Source organism: Mandrillus leucophaeus, unplaced genomic scaffold (assembly GCF_000951045.1).
Source record: "Mandrillus leucophaeus isolate KB7577 unplaced genomic scaffold, Mleu.le_1.0 Scaffold7, whole genome shotgun sequence".
Classification (NCBI taxonomy): domain Eukaryota; kingdom Metazoa; phylum Chordata; class Mammalia; order Primates; family Cercopithecidae; genus Mandrillus; species Mandrillus leucophaeus.
The window spans coordinates 2,623,537-2,642,507 of NW_012107585.1; the positions used below are offsets into that span (position 1 = coordinate 2,623,537).

At 46.0% G+C, this 18,971-nt stretch overlaps 1 protein-coding gene across 1 annotated transcript in view; it reads right to left on the reverse strand.

Annotated features, from left to right (window-relative positions):
• Positions 1-18,971, reverse strand: part of KSR2 (kinase suppressor of ras 2) — a 523,630-nt gene that overhangs the window by 109,510 nt on the left and 395,149 nt on the right. Inside the window, exons 6-7 of the mRNA XM_011964399.1 lie at positions 5,588-5,657; positions 2,395-2,478 (exon numbers count right to left, since the gene is read on the reverse strand). Coding sequence (XP_011819789.1) covers positions 2,395-2,478; positions 5,588-5,657 — 154 coding nt within the window. The remainder of the gene's footprint in view (positions 1-2,394; positions 2,479-5,587; positions 5,658-18,971) is intronic.

The following is an 18,971-nucleotide window of genomic DNA, read 5'->3' on the forward strand; positions in this document are numbered from 1 at the left end:
TCCTGTTGCCCAGGCTGGTCTTGAACTCCTGTCCTCAAGTAATCTTCCTGCCTCAGCCTCCAGAGTGGCTAGGACAACAGGCATGTACCATCATGCCTGACTAATTTTGTGTGTGTGTGTGTGTGTGTGTGTGTGTGTGTGTGTGTGTGTGTGTGGATGGGGGTCTCACTATGTTGCCAAAGCTGGTCTCAAACTCTTGGGCTCAACTGATCCTCCTGCCTCAGCCTCCCAAAGTGCTGGAGTTACAGGCATAAGACTCTGCATCTGGCCTGTGCTTCCCTTTATACTATGGGGCTTAAGGCTCCCCACGACTCCAGGAGGAAAGGATGCTCAACCTTACCTTCATTACTCAGGTGAGACTGCCAGGTGGAGGGTACGGACAAGGGTGGGGCAGAGTGGGCAGAGTGAGAGCTTGCCCTTGCCACTGTCTCACTTTTATCTTGGGACAGGGATGTGGGGAGGCCTGAAAGGGCCTAAATGAGAGGCCTCTGCCTGGACTAGACAAGGAAGAGCAAGCCTAGAGCAGAAAGAGGAATTCTCAGAATCTTTTAAACTAAATGACTTCTATAAAGCAAACAGATGCATGTTCATTTGTAATTTTTACATAAAGTTGACTGTTACTGACTATTTTGTAGTGTTGGACCTGAAGGGGTATGTAATACGTGTTTACAGAAGGAGAGAGAGGGAGAGATTGAGGCCCGACAGCAAAGCATTGCAATTTCTTACAAAGGACTGGACGAAGCCAGGCACTGTGTTATGTCCTCAAGTGTGCTGAGTTATCAAAAGCTCATTGCCACCCAAGGCAGGCATGATAATTATATTAGTCTGTTTTTATGCTGCTGATAAAGACGTACCCATGACTAGGTAATTTATAAAGAAAAAGAGGTTGAATGGACTCACAGTTCCACGTGGCCAGGGAGGCCTCACAATCATGGTGGAAGGCAAAAGGCACTTCTTACATGGCAGTGGCAAGAGAGAATGAGAAAAAACAAGCAAAAGGGGTTTCCCCTTATAAAACCATCAGATCCCGTGAGACTTATTCATGCCACAAGGATAGTACGGGGGAAACCGCCCCAATGATTCAATTATCTCCCACTGAGTCCCTCCCATAACATGTGGGAATTGTGGGAGCTACCATTCAAGATGAGATTTTGGTGGTGACACAGCCAAACCATATCAATTATTATTCCTTTCACACAGATGAAAATACTAGGGACAGAAATGTGAAGTGACTTGCCCAAGGTCAGGCAGCTGCCAAGTGGCAGCGCCAGGATTTGAAACCAGAGCCCATATCTAGTGTCTCAGTCTTCTTCTTCCTCCCTACCTTTTGCCAGCGATGACCTTGAATGGGGGTGAGGAAGAGAAAGGAAGCTGGGGGAGGCAGAGCTTGGGTGGTCTGGCTTTCTCATCAAAATTCCAGACCAACATGATACTACAGAAAGTGAGCAGAAAAGGAGTTAGGGATCTGGGTTCAGGTCCTGACTGTCACTTCTTCACAGTGACTTTTCATTGCTAGACTCAGCCTTCACATCTGTAAAATGGGGAGAATTACAATGCTGGTTCAAAAAGGTACCATGAGGAGAAAGAAAAAGCAGAGACAGACTTGGGAGCCAGGCGCGGTGGCTCCCGCCTGCAATCCCAACACTTTGGGAGCCTGACAAGGGAGGATCACTTGAGGTCAGGAGTTCAAGAGCAGCCTGGCCAACATGGTAAAACCCTGTCTCTACTAAAATTACAAAAAAAAAAAAAAAAAAGCCAACATGGTGGCACAGGCCTGTAGTCCCAGCTACTCAGGAGACTGAGGCAGGAGAATTGGTTGAACCCGGGAGGCACAGGTTGCAGTGAGCCAAGATCACACCACTGCCCTCCACCCTGGGTGACAGAGCAAGAAAAAAAAAAAAAAAAGAGACAGAGAGAGAGAAAAGGATTTGGCAAATTCTAACTCAGGATCAGCAAATTACAGCTGAGGGCCACAGCCAGCCTGTAGTCTGTTTTTGCAAATAAAGTTTTATTGGAATAATTGAAGCTGTCAAGACTGTTTCTGTATTGTTTACGGCTGCTTATGGTCTGCAAAGCCTAAAATATTTGCTATCTGGTCAACTTGAGAAAGTGTGCCAACCCCTGGCCTTAGATGCTATGAAAACGAGAAGTACCACTGTGCCTCAGCACACAGCATTAGGCATTTCCAGCATCTTCCATCAGCTCTGGTTCTTATTCAGAATTGCCCTCCCTTGACCCCCTACCGAAATGTAGAGGTGCATTTCAAATCTATTTCTTAAAAACAAAGCAAACAAGAGTGAAGAAATCAAACTCCCAAAGGCTGTTTCAGTGACCTGCATAGTTCTAGCTGACATTGGGTGCTGGAAAAAGTCACCGCAGGGCACAGTCACTTACTTGCAGTTTTTACACTTGAGGCCAAAAAGCATCCCTTTCCCACAGACTGTGCATGTCTGAGACATCCAGTACTTGGTGGAAAACCTGTGGAAAAGAGACAGAAAATGTTCAAGGTTAAGGAAACGGCAACTGACCTATCTCTAGAGGGATGAAGCACTTGAAGAGCAAGCACACAAACCCTGGATTCCAGTCCTGTTTCTTCCGAGCTGTGTGACTTAATGTTGCTTAAACCACTGGAACCTCTGTTTCCCCATCTGTAAACTCCAGATAATAACAGTATTGACCTCGTAGGTTACTGGGGAGATTAAATGAGGTCAGTCAGGCATGTCAAGGGCTCCGTGCAGTGCCTGGTACATAGTAAGCACTCAGTAAATTGGGTTGTGACTATACTATTACCTTGAACATTCATAAGGGTCATTCATTTGTTCAACAAATATTGCCTGGTGGCCTACTATATGCCAAGGTCAGTTCTGGGACAGAGCAATGGATAGAGCTGGAACTGCCTGCAGAAAGCTACAAAGCAAGGTGGAGCCTCCTGGGGGACCCGCTGAACCATCTCCCATCAGTTGCTGGTCACACCACCTGGGGAGTATCAAAGGGAGCCCTCCCCACCCGAAAGACCTAAGAACCCAAACTTCAGTGGCAGAGAAGAGTCTTTGAAAGTGAAAGCCATTTCAGACCATCAGCTCACCTTGCTCTCCAACCCCATCCACTTGCTGCAAACATGGGCAGTTTGGAGGTCTCCCGTGTACAGCTATAAACCAACTGGAGCAGAGGTGCATTCGATTAACTCCCCGGGCACATCTCCCCTCGATATTGCCAGGGTGCTTTCTTCCCCAAGAGATATGAGGCAGTGGCAGGACTGGGCCCAAGAAAAGTACTGAAGGTTGCCAGGTCACAGTTAATTTTAATTTTCAATGTGTGTCACCGTCAGCAGGAGTTGTATCTAATCTCCACTGCCTCAGAGTGTCAAAAGGGAAATCGGAAGTGATTATATAACTTGGAGTCGGAGAATTTCGAGGGAAAGGTTGCATCCCTCTGTTGGACCGTTTTGCCTGATTTGGGTCAGTCACTCTCCAAACAAAATAAGCCACAGCCCAAAGCCTCCAAATCTAAGCAAATAGCAATATTCTGAGCAAAGACGCTTACTGCCAAGAAAACTCTCCCTCTCTGGTTTTGGATTTGTGAGTTGGTCAAGCCCCTTTCTTTCCCTTCAGCAGAGCCGGTGAGTTTAGCAGACTCTGTTTTGCAGAATTTGGCAGCTCTGGGGAATGGCGGCGAAGGAGCGTGTATTTCACTCATCAGCCAGCCACACAGGAATGGCGGGCAGGCGTCAGAAGCAGTGGGTGACAGTTTTTTCTCCTTTCCAGCCCTCTCTTGTGCTTGGGATCAGCTCTGCCTCTTCCCCAGCTCTGGCTGAAGTGACTTGGATGGCAGCAGATGGGATTTTAATTTCATTTCTTCACCAAGGCTGGGGTGAGTCCAGTTCTCTCTACCTCCTGGCATTAAGCCCAGGGAGAAACACAGGGAGAGACTGAAGAGTAGTAGGTCATCCCAAGTCTCAGCTCCTCTGGGAAGACATCCCTACAATTAACAGGTTGTCTCCCTCCTCTGGGCATCAGCTTTTGAATCTTAGGGACTACCAGAGAGCCCGGGGGCTGGGCGATCTAAGGGGTGGGGCTGAGCCAGGGGCATGGCCAATCCAAGAGCCGAGCTGAGCCAGAGGAGTGGCTGACCCAGGGGTGTGGCCAAGCCAAGGGCGTGGCTGAGCCAGGGGCGTAGCCAATTCAAAACTGGGGATGAGCCAGGGGTAGGGCCAGTCCAGGGAGCATGGTCGATCAAGGGGCGTGGCCAATCCAGGGGTGGAGCAGAGCCAGAGAGCAGTGAGGAGGAAAATACAGAGAAAAGCTCTCGTCTTTGATGCCCTTCTCTCTGCAGCTCAAGGCCTGACCATTGACGTGTCTATCACACACTTCTCACTGCTTTCTCCAAAGTTTTCTCATTTTAGTCTTAACAACTATCCTGTCAACACACTTCTTTCAAAAACTGTTGACGAGATGCCATTCCGTGAGTCCCCATCATGAGAATGCTCATCTCCGCCATGGCCCCAGCTATGGTGATGCATCTGGCCCTGCTATCACCCTACCTTGTCACCCTGATCTCTCCATACTGTCGTGGTCTGTTAACTATCTGACCCTCCCCTACAGCACAAGCTCCCCAAGGGAACAGGCCTTATGTCTTGGTCAGGGCTGTAACTGTGGCACAGAAACTCTGTAAATACAAGTGGAAAGAATCCATGAATGAGTGAGCGGGTCCCCCAGCGAGTTCACAGAGGCCCTGGTGCTAGGAAAACTCAGCAGGGTGTCAAAAGAACACAAAGTACTGAGGCTAATTAGCTTTTCGACCTATCGCTTAATCTCCCAGGGCCTCAGTTTGCCTATCTGTCCAATGGCCATGAGCACACTTGCCCCACTCACCCTGCTAAGTTTGTGAGGAGACTGGAACTACCAAGACAAAGTGGGGAACGCTAAATTCAGGGAGTTAAAGGACTTCTTATAAGGGATGCCTGGTATATGTAAACCCCCCTCCCCAAAAGGGCAGGTATAGCCTTGGAGAGGACCACCTGTTCCATGCACCCAGCAGGGCTAGAGCTCTGGACCGACCTCCACCACACCAGAGAATGGACACCTGCAATCTTGTGTATTCTGGGTGAGGAGACCAAAAATTAGGACATAAAGCATTAATCTTAAGAATGATACTGTTTATTAAGTGTTTGTTATGTGCCAGGCCCTGTGCTAAGCACTTTACATATATTATCTCATTTAATCTGTACAGTCACCCTGTAGGTAGGCAGAATTATCTAAGGAAAAAATTGAGCCTCAGAAAGGTTAAGTAACTTCCAAGGTTGCAAAGCTATATGAGCTGGGATTGGAACATGGGTCAGTCTGACTCCAAAGCCCTGGCTTTTAACTGCTATGTGCTAATTTTATAAGGGTCAGATTAGTAAGAAGCAGATGTCTCAGTCCCCTGGTTGCCACTTTAAAGTTTAGCCTAGCAGAGGAGAAAGGGACATGGAGATGTAGGTGCTGGAGTTCAATAGCCCAGCCTTCTCTCACCCCAGGGCAGGGGCCAGAGCCCCCACCCCTCACAGGGCTGTGAAGTAGGCACCAGTGCACACAGGAATCCAGCCTACCTGTGCTTGATGGAGTTGCCGAGATCTCTGCGAGGGATCTGCGGGGACCAACGTGGCACAGACAGTGTGTCTAAAGAGAAAAGAGAACAGCCTGTTACACAAAGGGTCAGAGACTGGGGTGGGCTCTGGCAAGCACTGGAAGGAAAAGGGGGGGCTCGTCACCCTCAGGAAGGACACCAGTTGCCATCACTTGCTAAACCAAAGCCAAGTGGAACACTGGTTTAGCTTGTCACCTCAACTCACGCAAGGTCCCCTGTGCAGGGCTGCCAGGGGATGCCTTAAATGAAGCCAGCTGTGGAATGAATAAAAGCGAGCATCACTTCCATTTATGGAGTGCTTGGTGTGTCCCAGGCATGTGCTAAGTGATTCACATGCCTTAGCTTGCTACATTCTCCAAACGACCCCAAGAAAAGGGGTTGCTAGCATCTTCACCTTACAGAAGAAAAAACTAAGGCTTGGAGAGGGGAAGTCGCTTGCTCTAGGTCATATACCTTACAGGCTGCACAGCAGCTGTGATTTCGGGTTCGAGGAAACTGAAATGAACACATGCCTTTGCATGAAAGTTAGAGTGCAGTGGATTCCCAGTGACAGCCAGGCACGTGATGCTTTTCTCATTTCTGCCATGCCTCTATACAACTGCCAAGTTATTTATTTAACATTTTAGGCTGACTCCAATATTTTTGGCTAAATACACTTATTTTAAAAGCAAACCCTATGTGGAAAGCCATATCAATTTCTGTACATTATAGATAATTATTTTAATAATGTCCAACCATGCACCACCTAAAGTTATGCAAGAGTAAGTAGGTGGATGGATGAGTGAATAGATGGGTGGGATGGATAGGATGGATGGATAGGCAGGTGGGTGAGTGGACGGATGGATGGATAGGTGGGTGGGTGAGTGGATGAATGGATGGATAAGTGGGTGGGTAAGTGGGTGGATGGATGAATAGATGGATAGATGGGTGGGTGGGTGGGTGGATGGATGGATGGATGGATGGATGGATGGATGGATGCATGGATGGATGGATGGATGGACGGGTGAATGGAAATACGGATAGGTGAGTGGATAGACAGGTGGGTGGGTAGGTGGATGCATGATGAATGGGAATGAGGAAGAAACAAAACAAAATCAAACTTCAGATGAGATGCCTGTCCCCATCTGGTCTTTTCTTTCATCCCTTAGGCTAAATCTCAACGAACTGTACTATCACTCCATTACAGACTGAGTTCTGGTTCTCCCACAGACCCTGTGCACCAGGTCCCACCTCCGCCCTACTCCCCATTGCCCACACCATCCTTCTGGCAGAGCCTGCAGGCCCCAAAGAGCTGTAAAACAATGGCAACAAGTAACCAGTGTTGCCTGTGGAATCTCCACCAGACAGGGAGAGAAGCAGCAAGTGCCTGACCCTACACGCCAGTTCTCATTTCTCAGGCCAGATGGATGGAGCCAGCTCCCTGTGTCTGGAGCTGCAAATGCATGCCTCATTTTTCACAGCAATTGTTATGGAGTGGCACTCTCTTCGGGGAGCCGGGCATGTCAGAACCTATCACAGAGCATTTAACCCCCAACCTACTTGCTCCTCTATTCTGTCTAATGACACCGTCCACAGCCATCTGAAAGCTGTTTCCAGAAATCCCAGTTCTGCCCTTGTAAAGCTGGGATCCTTTATGAGAGAGCTAATGATTTCCCAAGCTTCAAAGGGCAGAGAAAACCTAGGAGGGAAAGAGCATGATGTATCAATCAGAATTATAGCCTGTGGGATTCCTTTAGTTTAAGTAAAAACTAAATGTCATCAACCTCAAGCCCATTTTACTACTTGTTTCCATTTCTGAGGGAAATAGAAAAGATAAGAGGAAAAAAAAATTTTAAGAGAGCATTTTTCTATTCCTATCCCTTTTGGGGACTGAAGTCAGATGTGGGAGGAGGGATTCCACCATTAACTCCCTAAGGTGCTTTCTTCAGTGCCAGGGGTGGGTGGGAATGGGAGGACTGCGCTGGAGAGGAAGGGTCAGCGTCCTCACCAGGAAATCTACAAAACTAGGAGTGCTAAATGGGTTTCATTTCAGGCGCCACTAGTAGTGGCTGCCCAAAGAAGTGTGTTAAAATGGATTCTGAGGCTCAACAGGAAAGGGCACTGAAATTGATTAGCAATGTCTGCCACGGGTGAAGAATAAGATTGTACCAACAGGTCCGCCTACATTTTCCACCTCTGCAAGAGCAGGAACCACATCTCATCTTTCCATCATCATCTCAAAGCATAGTGCCTGAAGCAAAGTACTTAATACACGTTAGCTGAATCCAAGATTATTATAATAAAAACTCCGAGTTTACTGATTACTCAATAGGTGCTAGGCATTATGCTATGCATGTTATACCTGGAAGCTATTCCTCTGTGCGGTCAGGCTATCATTATTCCCATTGTGCAAAGGAAGACAAAAGGATCTCAGAGAAATGCAGTGACTTGCTAAAGGCCACACAGTCAGGTACCTGTAGATGCTCAATGAGGAACTCTGCAATTGTTTGAAAGTCTTCCAGGAGCCCCTGCACCCCAGTTCTCAACCAGACGAGTGCTTTTTCCCCCTAGGGGATATCTGGCAATGTCTGGGGACATTTTTGGTTTTCACACTCTGTGTGTGTGTGTACGTGTATATGTGTGTGTGTGTGTGACCAGCATTTGGTGGAGAGACAGCAGGGATACTGTTTAACATCTTATAATGCTCAGGGCAGACTCCCATTATAAAGAATTAAACAGCCCAAAATGTCAATAGCACCAAGGTAGAGAATTCCTGATCTAGATGTTTCTCTGTTTCTCTAGCCAGCTTCTTCCCTTACTACCCCCACCCCTCCACCAAAAATCCCCCAGGTGGTGCTTCTGAGGCTCAACTCAGCAGAGAACAAATCCTCTTTTATTATAAGCACATCTCACTATTAGGTTCACAGCCTAATATTCAGTTATTCTCAATTATAGCTCCTTTTCAAAAACTAGATGTAATTAAGTTTAGTAGTTTGGTCTCATTTCCCAATATCTGGTTGAAGGGGTGAATTCTGTCAATTACATTAAGCGGCTGCAGCATCATTAGTCTCATGCAATAATAACCTCCACCCGGCTTCCTACGTGGGCGTGAAGATTTGAACTTTGAGATCCTTTCTTTGCTTTCTTCATTTGGATTTTATTAAACTTGCCAATGCAAGCCTTAAAGCAACGGAAAACTGTTGAAAGGGAAGGGGAAAAAAAATATGAAAATCCAGGGCTTATCATAGCAGAGAAGACAAACAACATTTACAGCAATTAAACCAAAACAGAAACTTCTGTTTAACAATCAAAGCACCTATTAAGATGTCTCCATAGCTGAACAAAAGCTTCTTTTCTTCTCTAATTTTCTGATAACAAGTCATGCAGACACAGAGGCAGAATTTTGTGCATCCCTGGTGCCTACGGTCTCAGGAGTAGAATAATAGACATTTCTCCGTAGATATTTTCATTTCTAGTACACAGAAAGAGAAAGAGGCGGAAGGAGGGAAGTTTCTTCTCCCCTTGCACAGGTCTAGCTATTGATGTCTTCTGAGAAATGCATCTGCCCAGAAGGGGCTTTGCACAGAAGAGGGAAAAGCCAGGAGCCTTGGTCTTTGGAATCACCTTAGCAGTCAGAGGGACAAACAGAAGGCCCAACAGAAGAAACCAACATTAACAAAGCATCCACACCGCACAGAGCTGCTTGATGAAAAATTAGTCTCTGACCTGGTGAATTTGAAAGCTCCCTGACGGATGAGCTAGGCACGGGAAAAATACGTGAGGATATACACAGAGATACAGGGAAAAATGGGTGACAATGAAGGAAAGGAAGAGGAGGAGAAGAAAGAAGAAAATAAGATATAAGAAAAATATGGCTGGGTGCAATGACTCACACCTGTAATCACAATACTTTGGGAGGCCAAGGTGGGAGGATCACCTGAGGTCAGGAGTTTGAGACCAGCCTGGCCAACACGGTAAAACCCTGTATCTACTAAAAATACAAAAAAAAATTATTTTTGTTTATGGCAGGCACCTGTAATCCCAGCTACTCAGGAGGCTGAGGCAGGAGAATCACTTGAACCTGGGAGGCTGAGGCTGCAGTGAGCCAAGGTTGTGCCATTGCACTCCAGCCTGGGCAACAAGAACGAAACTCTGAAAGAAAAAAAAAAGAAGAAGAAGAAAGAAAGAAAAGAAAAAAGAAAAGAAGGGGGGAGGGATAGCATTAGGAGATATACCTAATGTAAATGACAAGTTAATGGGTGCAGCACACCAACATGACACATGTATACATATGTAACAAACCTGCACGTTGTGCACATGTACCCTAGAACTTAAAGTATAATAATAATAATAATAATAAAGAAAAGAAAGAAAGAAGAAAAATAATAGTAGATCTGCTGTCTGTTGTTACCATGTGCCAAGCACTACTGTCAAACAGACCCTTGACCTATATTATCCCATTAACACAAACACTACAGAATATACACACACGTAGCATATCAGCCATGATCACTAGTGCTATTTCAACAAGGAAATTAAAAAGTTATCCTGACTGCCCAAAGTAAATGCAAGTAAATGCCAGAATGGGGATTTTTAATTGAGCCGTGGCTGTGAATTTCATCTCCCTTTCACAGATGGGAATATTGAGGCTTAGAAGCAATATGCAATTGTCTAGAGCTGCTAAGTGACTGAGTTGGGATTTAAACTGCAGACAGAAACAAACTGGATGCTTTTAGTCCAGACCTCCCTCCAACACCCTGCTCAACCCATCCTATACTGCCAAGGCCTCCTATCTACCTCTGTCTGGGAAGGACCAAGGAGGCCTGGGAGGTGATGTAATAGCATAATGCTCCTGTCCCACCCAAAAGATGACCACATCCTAATCCCTGGAACCCGGGACTATGTTATCTTATCCAGCAAAAAGGGATGCTGAAGATGTGACCAAGTTAATTATCTTGAGATGGAGAGGTTACCCTGGATTACACGGGTGGACCCAATGGCACCATAGGCCCGTGTAAGACGGAGGGAGGAGGGTGAGAGTCAGAGGTCAGAGAGGGGGACGTGACGATGAAAGCCGAGGTCAGAGTGATGCAACTGCTGATTTTGAAGGAGGAGGTGGGACACCAGTCAAGGCACAGAGCTAGAAAAGGCGAGAATAGATTCTTCCCCTAGAGCTTCCAGAAGGAACCAGCTCTGCCGACACCCTGATCTTAATCCCATTGGCATCCATTTCGGACTTCTGACCTCCAGAACTGTAAGATAATAAATCTGTGTTGTTTTCAGCCGCTGAATTGGTGGCCGTTTGTCACAGCAGCCGTGGGAAACTGACACAGCACCTACCTTGTTCCAGGCATGGTTTCAAGGGGATATGGTGAACAGGATAACCATGTTTTTTGAGCTTAGAGTCTACAGGGGGAAAGTACAGAAAGTAAATGAGCCAAGAAATAAGAGTCCATGAGGAAAATGAAACAGTACCGACCTTGGGGTTGTTTAGGGCAATGGAAACCCTGATGTGCGTTAGAATGGAAGGAGGACGCTGTGCTGGGCAGTATGGATTTAAGAGCTCCCTCTGGCGGTCGAGGGGAAATAGCCTGCCAGGCTGTAACTGGAAAAAACAGGGAGGGCCTCCCCACCTCCCTATCCCCGCATCCATGCTCCATCACCCCAACCCCTACCCAGGTCCAGCGCTACAGCCCTAACCCTGACAAGATCATTCCTTCCCAAGGTCATTCTCCCAACCCAGGCCTTTCCCACCGGAGCTGTCATGATCCCACCCACAGCCCCTCATAAAAAATCCACATCCCATCACCCCTCAATGTCCCCGGGAAAAGCAAAGGGGGTGTACTCATTGGCCCCACAGCCTGTATTATTTTCCAGAAGCTAACAGAGTATATTTACTATGCCGTGGCATAGACTGACCTTAGAGGAGAGTTTCTGAAGAAATTTTCATGGGATTTGCATTCCCAGACCCAAGCAGGGGAGGATAAAGAGGTAGCCGCAGGAAGAAAGCAAAGGCAATTTTAAAAAATTATTGTTTGTAATTTGTCTGCTATGGGGACAAATGACACTAGGCTGGGAGATTTTGGGGTTTGGGCCTGGGTCTCATCTGTCACTGTATCCCCAAGTGTCTAGCTCAGGATCTGCTCAAAGAATATTAAATGTGTGTTTAATGGACAAATGAAGGACGAACAAATGAATAGACTGATAGTCAAGTCCTGGCTGAAACTGGTGTTTTTCTGGTTAATGAGAAACTTACGTGGCCCTGGGAGATCTTAGAGATAACTTTATCAGACTCAGAGCAAATCTGAACTGATTTATCCTCAAAATATTCAGTGTGGTAGGGAAGAAAGTACACATTATAACTATTTCACAGACGGCAAATTGAGGTAGATGTGGAATGTGACCTGCTGTGTGTCTTTGGGCAAGTGACAACCCCATGAGCTTCAATGTCCTCAGGCAAAAACTGTGAGTAAATAACAGTGCCCACTGTACCTCATTGTGTTGTTTGAAGACTAAGTAGGATAATGCACAAAGAGTATTCTGTATTCTGAGCATGACAGCAATGCTCAGACATATTTATTATATGTATCTTGCAGCTATGTCTTCATTTAATCCACACAGTCTTATGAGTTTGTATCCCCAGTTTATAGATAAGGAAAGTAAGGATAACTAAATTGTTCAAAGTCATATAGCTAAAGTTCACCAAATATCGTGAACTCCAGAGTTGAACCCAGTTTCCTATAAAATTAAAGCCTTCTATCCAGCTCCATACCATGTCCCCTTCTGAGATAAATGTAAAAATTATCTTAAAAGCCATGCCAGTCTAGAGTTGAAAAGGACTAGAAGAAATAGTTTATTGCAGTCTTTGAATCTCTCAACCCTGTTGGATAAATAAGGAGCTACTCTACCCTAAATGTTTCCATGGAGATAAAGACCTCTGAGCACATAATATTATTAAACATAATAGCTAACTTTTATTAAGCACCTACTACACAGCGGGACCTAGATTATGTGATTTAGATGTATTATTTCACTTAGTCTCCATAATTCCCTTTTAGGTGCTAAAGCTCAGGTCTGAACCCAAGAGCTCATCCTCAGAAGTAACACAAAGGAACTGGAAGTTCCAAACTGCCCTTAAACTTCCAGCCCAGGGACATGACAGACTGAGTGAGAACTCAGCAGAGGTGCTGCATTCAAATCAACTAGCAAATTCATTGAGCCTAAAGGTAACTGAAACTAATAAAACTTAGACCATTAAACTTTTCTTTGGAGTCACAGGCCAGTCACCAGCTAAAATCCCACTGATTTATCCAAGGTGCCAACCAATCCTAGATTAAAGCTGCTCATGATATCATTCACATAGCAGAGGATAACTCTATTTGCTTTAATATGCAGCTCAAATATATCAGATCTGAAATATTTTAATTATGTGCAGTTTCTAAAGGTTACAGCTCCATGATGCTTCAGGGCCAAATTGCATTTCTTCATGGTGTTGGACATAATTTTCTCCCTGAAACAGTGACACTCATCTTCCAAGATCCAAACATCATCATCTGGGACCCTTGATGGCTATGGGGGCTTCTATGGAACCCCTTGGCACTGGTGAGTGCATAGACCAGGGTGGGCTTTGGTTTCATGTCACTGGGGAAGAAATAAGGCAGAGGAGACTGACAGCGATAAGAGATGCTAGGGGTGAGCAAGAATTCTCGATGGAAGGGATCATATACAGGGATTTCACAGAAGTTTCCTGGGGCTCCCATGACATTGAGACAAAACAATGGGCAATGGCTAAGCTATTGAGACTATGGCCTCAGTTCCTGTCCATTGCAGGAATGCAAATATTAGGATCACAGCAATCCATGCACGTGTGGAGTTTAAGTTAGAGACAAGACCTTGAGTGTGGACCTCCTCTGGAGACAGAGTAGCATATTTCTGAACAGGAAGGGCCTCAAGGGCAATCAACTTGCCCAGTGAAGTGTGGGAGAGAGAGCATGGGACTTTGACGTGAGCACACCTGTGACAAACACCAGCTCTGCCACTTACAAGCTATGGGATCTTGGTACTCTTACTTTTCTGAGACTCGGTTTCTCCTATAAAAAAGAGGTCATTGTATCTCCCTCATAAGATTGGTAGGAGGATAAAGTGGGGTGATATAATTGGAACAGTGATCCACTGAGTGTCTGATATAGTATTGTTATTATTGTTTTTATCATTGTCATCATCACTCTGCCTCTTGAATTTAACACATCAGTTAGAAAATGACAAATCTCTGTACGAACTATGACTTAGGGCCAGAGTTGGCAAACTTGACCCTCAGGCCAAATTCAACTCACTGTCTAATTTTATAAAGTTCGATTGGCACACAGCCACACCCACTCATTGACATATTGTCTATGACAGCAGTAGTAGTTGTAACAGAGACAGTATGGTCCACCAAACAAAAAAATATTTATTACCTGGCCCTTTAAAGAAAATGAGTGCCAAGTCCTGATTTAGAGCTGTGAAACTCATTTTCTTGGCTAATCAGCAGAAAGATTTTTTTCTATGGAGCCAGAAGACCAGGGTTCAGGATCCCCTTCTGCCACTTACATGGTAGGAATCCTTAGACAAACGGTCTGTAGTCTCCAAGCCAAAATACATTAAACCACTTGGTGTCACCCCACTGCCCACTTAATCCTAGCACCCTGTGACGTGTGTTGTTTTGATCCCCATTTTGCAGAAGAGAAGAGCCAGACAAAGAGGACTTGCAAGCAGCCCAGTCAAGATGATAGCCCAACGCTGTGTTCTTTCAACCCCTCACTGTCTCTCGGTAGAATAATCCATGAGGGAGCAATGTCTCTATATGCAACTTCTGAAATCTGGGTCAACTCATGGTGGCAGAGGAAAAGAAAAATTAACTCTCTCCTCTCACTGCTTCTGTCTGGATTAAATAATTTGATTTTCTAGTTGTTACTCTATCAAAGCAGAGAGAAGACCTGAAGGAGTCTTTCTCCAGGGGAAGGAATATGCTGATCCCAGGCAGAAGAGGAAGAAATGCCTCATGCATCTGCTAAAGCACCATGACACAGCTGAGACCTGGGGGAGTCTTCTCTCTAAGTTACAACTGGAGGCAGTGGTGGTGGTCACGGATGAGATAGAGATAGGAGATGCCCTGCTAGGAGTGTCTCCAGGTAGCAGCTGATATTGGTAGGACCGGTGAGTGGTGAGGGCACTGCACTAACGGCAGCAAAGCAGATGAAGGGCTGGTATGTGGGGGCTAGAGGTAGGACACTGGAGAGGATGTGAGGGACGACATCACAGGAAAGTTGTCATCACCACTCTCTTCCATCACCCATTCCACCTGGTCCCACCCCTGGTTAAAAAAAAATGGTGTAGTGGCTCACGTCTATAACCCCAGCACTTTGGGAGGCAGAGGTGGGCGGATCTCTTGAGGTCAGGAGTTCAAGACCAGCCTCGCCAACATGGCAAAACTCCATCTCTACTAAAAAAGGAATACAAAAGTTAGCTGGACATGGTGGCTCACACCTGTAATCCCAGCTACTTGGGAGGCTGAGGCATGAGAATTGCTGGAACTCAGGAGGTGGAGGTTGGAGTGAGCTGTGATTGTGCCACTGGACTCCAGCCTGGGCAATAGAGTGAGATTCTGTCTCAAAAAAAAAAAAAAAAAAGGTTATACTAAACTAGAAACACCTTCAGGATCTAGTGAGGATATACGAATGTATTTATTCTAATATTCACATATTCACCCTCAGAATCACTTTCCCCCCAACTTTTTTTTTTTTTTTTTTTAGACGGAGTCTCACTCTTTCACCCAGGCTGGAGTGCAATGGAGCAATCTCCACTCACTGCAACCTCCGCCTCCCAGGTTCAAGTGATTCTCCTGCCTCAGCCTCCTAAGTAGCTGGGATTACAGGTGCCCACCACCATGCCCGGCTAATTTTTGTATTTTTAGTAGAGATGGGGTTTCACCACAATGGCCAGGCTGGTCTTTAACTCCTGACCTCAGGTGATCCTCCCAAAGTGCTGGGATCACAGGCATGAGCCACTATGCCGGGTCCGCTTCCCCCTTTTTGAAAAGACCACCACCACCTCATGTCTGAGTCCTGGCAGGTAACCGTCAAGCTGGGATCCCCTTAATTTGTCCTAAATCAAATGTGTGGACAGTGATAACATCCCTCCCTCTCCCAATGAGAAATGTGGATCCTAGAGTCATCACCTGTGATTTATTTCAGCCTTTCTCAGATGGCCTCAATTAAGTTTCATTGCCAGTAAAGAAAGAAAAGATGGCTGAGGCATTTAATTACAGTTTCATAATGTGCTCACTGCTGAATTTATTAAAGTGCATCAGGGATTTTTAACCTTGTAATCAAACAATGGGAGACCTGGATGCCACAGGAGTAATGATCTTCCTTGTGTTGATGATGGATGAAGAATCCAAGATGGTAACAGTAGGTCAGGTAGGCATGCAAGGGGCGTGGGGACACTGGTAGCCAATCGGGGGTGAGGCACAAGACACCATCCCATGGATTAGAGAGGGGAGTGTCATAAATTATCAATCTTCATTTGAATCTAAAGATGAGACATGTTTGAAAACTTATCTTTCTTCCCTCTCCTGGCCCCACCCCCAAACTTTCCCTTCAAATTTCCCCTTGACATAATTTTACTGCTATGGTCTGGAAAGAGGAGAGCAGCCCTGATCATGTGCAGAGGCAGCTTGGAGACCTGGAGAAGCATGGGGCCTGGCTAGCGGTGCAGAGCCATCTCAACCCACGTATATACAGGACTGTCTCCTTGACCCAAAGGAAAATGCTAATTGAAAGAAGTTGGCTTCCCCTGCCTGACTCAGGCTTAAATGAGGACAAAACAAGAGTTGACAGAGGACCCACACTGCCATCACCGCAAATGTCCCTGTGAAGGGAGAATAACAGCCAGCCCTGTGCTCCATCAATTTCCATTGTAAATGGCCTCACATTGAAATAAACCAACAGAAACAGCAGTAGCTTGACAGGTGTGGGGCAGGGGGAGATGGGAGACACGCAGACCACAGCCTGGAATCTGCAAGTTGGGCTTGACATTTAGACCCAGAAACTGGTGAAGACTTGTTTGTGGATTGCATGTTCCCAAATCCAGGCAAATGAGGGGATGCAAACCCCCTCTTTTGCCTGAGTTGGAATGGGCAAAATGGAATTAATTTACAGATGCAGGCCTGAGTCAGAATTCTAGCTCTGTGCTTGTGTGTCCTGTCATCTGACTCTTTCCCTCTGTGCATCTCCTCCTCTGTAAAATGGGGGCAATGAAATCCATCCTGCAGGGTTTACCTGAGGATCAGACACTGGGAAATGAAGCAGGTACCTGGCAATAGTACGTATGCATTAAGAGGCGGATGGCCCCTAGAGCAATTCAGCTGCTTGCTTTTAGCTTTTCTTAGTTGTCTCTCTTCCTGGCTGGAGAAGAGCAAATATGGGAAAAGGCTCTTTTGGGAAGGAAGCCATGACCGTAGAGAGAAGCTGCAGTGAGTTATGCAGGGGACAGAACTGTCTAGGTCCTTCTTACCATTTATTCCCCTTCTATCATCCTGTTCTCAGAGCGTGTCCACAGCCCTTGCCTGCCCGGGTGTGATGGATGGGTCTTAAGTTCCTCACACACTACATCATCAATTACTTACATATTTATCGCCTTGAACTGAGTTTATGGATCTTAAATCAGAGCCATTCGGAGTTGTCTGAGCTGAAATTCTCCCCTGATGGAAATATGATGTTTCTCATTATGTAGCCACTCTCTAGTTAATGTTCAGTGGAAGTTAATTGTCCACAGAACAAAGGGCTGCTGAGAAGTTCCCCCTACAGAACCATTCTGTGGAATTTACTGCCTGGATGGACTGCTTGGGGACAGACCAGATAAGCTTGCTGCCAAAGACCCCAGCCAGGCTTTCAGAAACCCAAGACACCAGGCATCATGGGGCTCTGAACTTCAGGCAATAGACTGTCTCTCTCTCTCAGTTTTCTGAGACTTAAAGTGCCATCTGAAGAGATGTCACACTGTCTGTAGTTTGCAGACATGGTGGGGACAGTCTCATGATAAATAATATACAAGTTCAAGACTGGGTGTCCATATTCCAAAGCCAATCTTTCTGAAGCATCCCCAAGTGAGGCCAGAAAGCCTGCTGAGGCGACAGGGTTGTGACAGGTACTGATTGCATCCCTGAAAGTGAGACCTCTGAGGCAGGATACCTCTGGCAATAGGGCTATGGTTTATCAGTGAGAGGTGTTATCAGTAGAGGGAGGATACAAAGAGTCCCCATACCCCCAAGAACTTGGCGATAAAGAAGGGATTCCCCGCTAACAAGAGTTAAACCAGCCCAACTCCTGACAAATAAACAAAGTTAATCTAGAGAAACAGCTCTCAATTATAAGCCCTGTTGACCCCTAGGGGACATTTGGCAATATGTGCTGACATTTTTGGTTGTCACAACTTGACGGGGAGGAGTCTTACTGGTATCTACTGGGTAGAGACCAGGGATGCTACACGCGAACAGAACAGCTTCCTCCAACAAAACATTGTCCAGCTCCAAATGTCAATAGTGCCTAACTGGAAATCCCTGCCTAGAAAGACAGGAAGGGACCTAGATCTCCATAGCCTGATACAATCCATTAAATGCATGGACAGATCTAAAAACAGGCTCAGTCACCATGAAAGGAGAGGCAGAGCCTGACCCTTCCAGCCCATCCAGAGGCAGAGCTCTTTGGCTCTGGACATATGCACAAGCTCAGAGCCCATTCCTCTTTCTTCAAAACACCTACCTAGATGTCACCTTATAGCCCAACACAGTGACAGGGCCTTTTCGCTACTGAGTCTCCTACAAAGGAGTTTGTTTATTTATTTATTTACTTTACATATTCTTCTGGGTATAAACAAATTTATACTAATTAATTCACACCAGTGCCACAGAGCCCTAAACATTGCTAGATCAATTCTAATGTGCAGACAGTGCTCCACTGGGTTAATACATCATAATTAACTCAGGGACAATACTTTGAAGACCACCTCATTAAAATCTCCTAGTAGGCCTGTCCCTCCTATCAGTTACTTCTGAAGAAAGTAGCAGCAGCCTGATTTTCCACTGGGAAACTACCATTCCAATGTCCCACAGCAGGCTGAGTCCCTTCCAGTCTCAAAAGAGAGTGTTTGACCAAGGCTTGGTAAGGCCACAGCATTCTGACCACGGTGATTGGTTCACGCAAAGACACGGGAAGGAAGGGCTGACACATCATTTGAGCCCCTGGAGCTTCTCCAGTTACCCTTCCTTCCTTCCTTCCTTCCTTCCTTCCTTCCTTCCTTCCTTCCTTCCTTCCTTCCTTCCTTCCTTC